This window comes from Sturnus vulgaris, chromosome 1 (assembly GCF_052056855.1).
Source record: "Sturnus vulgaris isolate bStuVul1 chromosome 1, bStuVul1.hap1, whole genome shotgun sequence".
Lineage (NCBI taxonomy): Eukaryota > Metazoa > Chordata > Aves > Passeriformes > Sturnidae > Sturnus > Sturnus vulgaris.
The window spans coordinates 113,695,246-113,702,424 of NC_142243.1; the positions used below are offsets into that span (position 1 = coordinate 113,695,246).

The 7,179-nt window shown below is 50.9% G+C and overlaps 1 protein-coding gene and 1 long non-coding RNA gene across 3 annotated transcripts in view; one reads left to right on the forward strand and one right to left on the reverse strand.

Moving 5' to 3' along the window:
• The window catches only part of KLHL14 (kelch like family member 14), a 59,709-nt gene extending 55,897 nt beyond the window's left edge, over positions 1-3,812 (reverse strand). The window contains exons 1-2 of one of the 2 annotated variants that reach the window (XM_088174473.1): positions 3,704-3,812; positions 1,639-2,621 (exon numbers count right to left, since the gene is read on the reverse strand). In XM_088174473.1, coding sequence (XP_088030599.1) covers positions 1,639-2,621; positions 3,704-3,787 — 1,067 coding nt within the window. In that variant the 5' untranslated portion in view covers positions 3,788-3,812. Of the gene's footprint in view, positions 1-1,638; positions 2,622-3,703 lie in introns of those variants that run through there. The other variant, XM_014874291.2, reaches the window with a different exon arrangement.
• Positions 3,813-4,366: 554 nt separating this feature from the next.
• Positions 4,367-6,846, forward strand: LOC148225417 (uncharacterized). The gene is made up of 2 exons (XR_015804075.1): positions 4,367-6,328; positions 6,422-6,846. It is a non-coding gene; the product is annotated as an uncharacterized LOC148225417 (long non-coding RNA).
• Positions 6,847-7,179: the final 333 nt, after the last annotated feature.

Below are 7,179 nucleotides of genomic sequence, written 5' to 3' on the forward strand. Positions count from 1 at the left end.
TACTGAGCATTTCAACATCTCCAATACTTTAACATTTGGAGTAAGTTCTAATGCCTGCTTATAAATAAATCTGAATAGTTCTGCTCCCATTTCACTGCCACTAAAGAAGCCAATCAAGAGAAGCTAGTTACAAGACTGTTATTAGATACACACATTCAAGTTGGGAAAGTGACAGCATGTTTTCACCCACTGTGGTTAAGGGTCTCTGAAATACCACTGTCTGCACAGACATGCAGACCTATTACAAATAAAAAAAAGTAGCTTTTGTGGTATTTGGAGTCTCCTGTAAGTCATTAAGTGCAACTTAGACTCTCACCTAGGACTACCTAAAGTGCAATCCCTTTGTGTATGCTCCCGCTTAGAGGGAAAGCCAGCTCCCAGCACCAGCAGTATCAGATTCTTGCAGCATCCATGACACTTGTAAGCATTCAGTGGTCAGAACACCACTACATATCCTTCAAATGACATGGACCACTGAAGCTGGAAAGGTATCTTCACTGAACCAAGCCGGCTGGTATCTCAGCAATCCGCCAGGACACGAGCATCAGCTTGCCCCCGGTGGCGTGCAGATTCTTGCCTGAGGAGTTTTTGGGGTTTGCATTTTTGAAAGTCATCACTTTTGAGTGTTGAAATTCAAAAGGTAGGCACCAACTTACAACAGTGGCATCTCAGAAACACTTTACACTGCAAAATAGTTGTATTTGATGTTTTTGATTTCAGAGTGAGAATCAGTTAGACAACAAGGTGATGAGCATGACAGAACACTAACATAGTGAGATAGCCAGAAATAATAAAAGAGGGTACACCATCTCCAAAGTTAAACCATTTGGGTGCCCATTACATAGAGTATAAAGAATCTTCTGCACTAATACTAATAGAGTGCATTATCTAAAATATTTATTAATGTACTAGTTTCTTTCTTGCTGCTGTCAGATCATTGGTAATATGCACCTATTAGTTAAAAAGCTTATAATAAGCTGAATAATACAAAGTGTGGTTTGATGTCTGTGCTACCACGCCACTGTATTATACCAACACTAGAAGACAGTATTATCTTTCCATCTGTGAATGAGGTACAAACACGATTTGAAAGAAGATAAGTAAATTTTGGATATGTTTGCTCTTTGTTAAACTATGTGCTGTGCGTTCATCTCCTAACACCAACTTCATATCGTCAGTCTTTGACATCATGATTCATAACCTTATTAAATGAAAATAATTGACATATCATAGATGTAAGGACTATGAAGTCATAAGTTTCCACACACAAACAGGGACATCAGCAATACCAGGGTGTGCATAGATGATGCAGTTATTTATGAAAATAACAGATTTAGGACTTAGCTATTAGAGTTTAAAGACGTAACTCCTTGTTAAGGAATAACATCGCGGGAGAAAAAAAAATTAATTATGGTCAAAAAAAGAGCACCTCCAAACCCAGACTCCCTAGGCGCGGGCGGCCAGAGGGCCGAGGGGAGGGGTCGAAAAGTTTGGTGGTGCAGGGGGCGGGCGGCTCTGCCCCGCCGCCGCCCCCCTCCAGCCGCTCCGGCCGCCGCGCCGCCCCCGGCCCCGGCCCCGCGGGGTCGGTGCCCGCCGGGACTCCCCGCTCCCGCAGCCCCCCTCCCCGCCGCCGCTCACCTGCTGGCCAGGCTCTGCCGGCAGTGCTGCCTGAAGGGCATCAGGTGGTAGTTCATGGCGTCCAGCAGCAGCTTCTGGCAGACGGGGTCGGTGCGCATGAAATCCACCGACTGGACCCGCTCCACCAGCTCCGGCGCCGGGATGAGGGCGAAGCGGAGGCGCTTCATCAGGTCCGGGGCGTACTGCATGCGGGTCTCCCGGTCGTGCTCCAGCCAGAGCACGGACATCTGGAAGAGCGCCAGCTCCGACTCGACGGGGGGGGGCAGCGAGTCGAGGAGGGCGCGCATCTCCTCGAAGTTGAGCAGCAGCACGTCCTCCACCAGGTACTTGTTGGCCAGCTTCTTCGTCTCCTCCAGGCCGTGCAGGGCGGCGATCTTGCACACCTGCTTGTAGTTCTGCACCGAGATCTGGTCGTTGAGGAACTGCACGCACAGCTTGGTGACCTGCGGGATGTGCAGGATCTTGCTGACCGACAGCACCTCCTCCACCGTGTCCAGCGAGAGGGTCACGTTGGCCGTGTACAGGTACTCCAGCACCAGCCGCAGCCCGATGGACGAGCAGCCCTGCAGCACCAGGTTGTTGATGGCCCGCGGGCTGGCCAGCAGCTTGTCCTCCGGGGAGGACGATGGGGTGCCGGGCTCCTCCTGCGTCTGCGGCGGCGGCGGCTCCTTCGGCGGACCTCCCAGCCCGTCCTGGGCGCCGGGCCCCAGCCCCAGGGCGTGGGGGTGCCCGCCGCTCCCGCCGCCGCTGGAGAACAGGGATCGGAAGTACTGGGAGCAGGAGGCCAGCACGGCCTTGTGGCAGTGGAACTGCTGGCCCTGGGCCGTCAGGGTCACGTCGCAGAAGAGCTGCTTCCTCCACAGCAGGTTGAGGCCGTGCAGCAGGTTGTCGCTGTGGCTGGGGTCGAAGGTGGAGGTCCTGTCCCCGGATCTGGACATGGCGAGCGGCCTCCGGCACACCTGCCTTTTAAACCCTCCTCCAACCTGGGCAAGAGGGGTGGGGAGGAGAGCGGGGTGGGGGGACACACGGGACGACACAACAATAAACACAGAGCTTTAGAGGCCCGGAGGGCGCATCCCGGCTGTGTGCGCAAGGGTGGCGGGGGGCGCAGCCGGGGGACGGGCTCCCCTCTGCCCGCCGAACCGAGCCGCCCCCCCTGCCCGGGACACGGACGGGCTCGCTCGGAGGGGCTGCAACTTGGGAGGGCTAGAGGAGATTTATTTTTTTTTTTGCCTCTCCCCTCTTCACCCCCGCCCCCGTTTTCCTCCCTCCCGGTGCAAACCGGGCAGTTCTCCAGGGGAGGAGCAAGGAAGCCGGGGACATTTTCAAAGCTGAGCCACCCGTCCAGGTCCCCCCCTCCCAAACACCCAAGCAATCAAACACATCCCGAATAACACCACCACCCCCCTCTCCTCCCCCGCCCCCCAACTCCGCGACGCCCAGAAAAACTACCAAGTGACTGAAACTCTGCCGGGCAGGCGAGCAGCCCTGCCCGCCCCGCTCGCCGCCAGCCCCTGGTCCCCTCCGGCCGCTTTGGCAACTCGGCGGTGCCAGGACCCGCTTCCTCCCGGGGGCGGCGTGTCCGGAGCGGGGCCCCGGCACTGGCCGGCCCCGAAGTTGAGCCCCACTCCTCGGCCCAGCGCGGGACGTGCAATATTCGCACCCCGGAGAGGGGACGGGGGGGACTGGAAGCGGCAGCCCCGGGCCCGGCCAGGGGCCGCCGGCGCTGTCCTGCCCGGCTCGCTTCTCCTCGCAGCAGACGGCGCCGCGGCCGCAACTCCGGTAACTACGTGAAGTTCAAGTTGGGGGAAGGACGGGGGAGGGCGGCGGGGAGCGGGGCCGTGCCCGGCGGCCCCCCGGTCCGGTCGGACCCCGTCGCGCCCCCCAGCCCCGGCCCCGTACCCGGCCCGGCGAGGGGAGGGGGTCGGGAGGCTGCCCCGAGCCGCGGCCGCACCTGCGGAGGCTGCGCAGCCACCGACCCGCGCTGACCGCATCCCGCCCCGCGGAGCGCCGCCGCCGCTCTTCCTCCTCCTCCTCCTCCTCCTCAGCGGGATCCCGCCGAGACCTGCTCCTGCCATTGCAGCGCGCTCAGTCGCTTCTCGCCAGTACTGGGCTTCCTCTGCCTCCCTTCACCCCCGCCTCGCCCCATTTATCGGCACAGCGAGGGGCTCCCTCCAGCCGCTTCCCCTGCCCCGGCGCCGCTCAGCCCCGCTCCGCGCCCCGCCGGCGGCTACAGAAACCTCCCGGAGCCTCTCCCTTTAAGTGGACCCGGTCAATCCCCCCCTCCCCACCGCGCACAGACACACACACACACGCATACATACATGCACACACATACACAGACACACACACACTCCTCCTCTTCTCCCTCCCCTTCTTTCTTTCTCGTTTTGCCCATTTCTTGCAATCGGAGTTTATTCTGCAAACGCGTTCGTTACACAACTGCCCCCCCCACCCAGCACACACAAACACCCCTCTCCTCTCCCCCAGCAACAAACAAATCAGGAGGCACTAGAAAATGCACGGAGACGGTTAGACACAAGGCCAGAAACTTACCTGCTCCACAACCAGCTGCCAAAGTAAAGGTTCACTTAAGCTCCCCCCCAAAAAAAAATCAATTGTCCTTCCTTTTTAAAGGTTTGCTCGCTCCTTCAAAAAAAAAAAAAAAAAAAAAAAAAAAAAAAAAAAAAAAAAAAAGAGGAGAGAAGAGAAAGAAAGAAAGAAAAAAAAAACCTTCTGGTTCCCAACTCGGAGCAGTCACTCTTTACAATTTATTTTGTCGTACATCATTTGATCACCATGAATTAGCAACAGCAAGAAAATGTACGAGAGAGAGAGAAGGAGAGAGAGAGAAAGAGAGAGAGAGAGCGCAGAGCTTTCTGCAAGAGAAGAAGAAGAAAAAATGTACGTGTGACAAATTATGCTACCAAGAAACAACACATCATTATCCTTGGGCCTGGGGCTCAGTGAGTCGTAACGAGAGTAATAGGAAATCCACGGTTGGGGAGAGAAACGGTCGTGCATGGCCAGTGGAGAGAGACCATACAGGGGGATGGATGCTGGAGAGACTCGCAAAATTATGGCTCAAGGCTATTGTAAAAATTGTCGAGCGTAAATGACTGCGATTTCAAACATCTTTGGAAGAAAGAAGGGGAAAAAGCGAGCCCCCCCCCGCCTCCCTCCCTCTCGCTCTCCCTCTCTCTTCTCTCTCTCTATAAAGAACCGTCAAGTTTTAGTGCGCATTGCTAATTAGTCAATTTCTCTCTGCCTTCACAGGCTGGCGACTTTGCTGCTGAGCTGAAACTGCTAATTTCTGTGACCAGCTTTTTTCTTAGCTGTGATCTGGATGAATGAGTAGCTGTCTCACAGAGATGACAAAAATAAACTCTAATCCCCCCAAAAATTTCCACTACATCTTTCTCATGCATAGATTTATGATCTTCAAGGGCCCTGTGCAATATGCAAACTTTTTTGTGTGTGTGTTGCTGGGGGGGCCGGGGGGGGAGTAAGTCTTGTATTCAGGTTGCACAGTATTTATTTTGTATTTCTACTCTCCCCCCACACCCCAGGAGCGATGGAAATAATGTCTGGTTTCAGTAGCCGATACACTGTCACCCCCCATCACCTTGTATTCATATTATTGCTTTGACAGGATACATCCTCCTTCCTTGCAAGTATGATGAGGCTGGAGGGTTGGAAGGCAGAGAAAGTGAGGCTACTAAATGGTGTTAGTGGTAAAACGTTCCTTTTACATTTGTTCCCCTGCACTGTTCAAGATTTATGATCTTGTTTGAAGGCATATTTTCTCTATCGTTTTTTCTGGTTAGACAACCGTCTCTGAACTTCACTGTCAGCTCTTCAACAGATAAGGGTTCAGAAGTCACATTTTTTTATTGGAAGATTAGCATATTGTCAGATTTGTCTTTCAGTTTCGAGACTTTGCAAAGCAGAAGCCTGAACCAAATGGCAGGAAAGCAGCTGCTATTTCACAAACATAACCTTTCAACTTTCTGCCAGAACTGATACCCTAGAAACGTGCATAGTACAGCCCATGGATTGGGCCTTTGTTTTGGTTTTTGCTCCTTTATAGTTGTAAGAAGCAGAGGGAATTCTTATTCTAGACATTTTGGGCTTTTTCTTTCCGCCAAGGGACATTTTGTTAGAGGACATGTTCTCCACACTTTATATCATGATATATTGTACCCTCACATTTATAGCTCTGTTCTTCTGTTGTCAAACCTCCAATTGTCAAAAAAAAAAAAAAAAGAAAAAAAAAAAGAAAAAAAAGGTGGAATGTATGCCCTTGAATGAAATGCATATGAAAGGAGACTGGAACCAGCACTCACAGAAAGTTTTACCTGGTGTGAAAGCCTCGAGCCCCATCCCCTTTCACAGATGATGCTCAAGCTCCCGTTAATTAAAACACACACCAGGAGTGGGACTTTGCCAGGTCTCATGGTCTTTCTCTTTGACTTGGCCAAGGATGCCAATGCATTTACAGAGCTGGAGTCAGATTGCTCAGGAATGCAAAGGACTGGAACTGAAAGGCATCAAGGCAGTTTTTGCTTTTATTTATTTTCTGGTGACCTTAATAAAGAAGTTCTGCCATACCTCTCTCTTTTGCCTTGCCAGATAGATCCCTTCCCCTCCCTTGGATGTCAATTATTTCTGCAAGAAATTTCCAAGAAAGGTGAGGCTGCTGGTGTTGTGGGGGCATGATATTCTTCCCAAAATGAAACCATCCTATGTTGTTTATAAAAACATGTTCTTTTGTTTGTTCTAGCTGTAGCTTCCTCCCTGCTGTATCCTGTTGGCCACACAGATTTTGACGCTATTGAGATGAAGAGAAATGTGAATTACAAGATACCTCCATTTTGATGGTAATTTGATAGTAGCTGGTGTCTTCAGTGATGTGAGTTGTCTCCCAACTGAAGTAGATGGGAGGAATGATTTTTATATCATGCTTTTTATGCTGAATTTTGCTGCCATAATGGCTGTAAATAAACCTCATGAGTTTTGTATCAGTTTGCACTGACTGATGTGGCACACACACTTTTACCATTGTAAGCTGCCAAAATAGGTCCTAGTAGCAAGTTTCTTGGACTAGCATACTGGTATGTTTTGCTCTTTAGTGAAAACACCTGGTTAATTTTTATTTAACTTTGCTACACTAACTCGGGTTGAAATAAAGTTCAGACTTAACTTACATGTATGAATTGTGGTCACTTATGAATTAGATTGGAGAAATATTTCCAGAAGTCCTGGGTATGGACTAAATGGTCTTAAATATTTTGAAGGGAAACTTCAAAGTTTCTACGTTGGATGCTTGATTTCAAGTTGAAAATTAAAGTTCATCTCTTACAGATGGCAGCTGTTGGCAGAAAATACTATGTGCTTACTTTCTTCTTCTTTTACTCCCAGACCTGCACAATGTAAAATTATCTTAATTTTTATTTTGGAGCAAAAGTAGATGTACTTGACACTTGGTTTAAGCAGGGACTTCACATCTCTAATTTACATACCTAAAACAGTCACAGACTT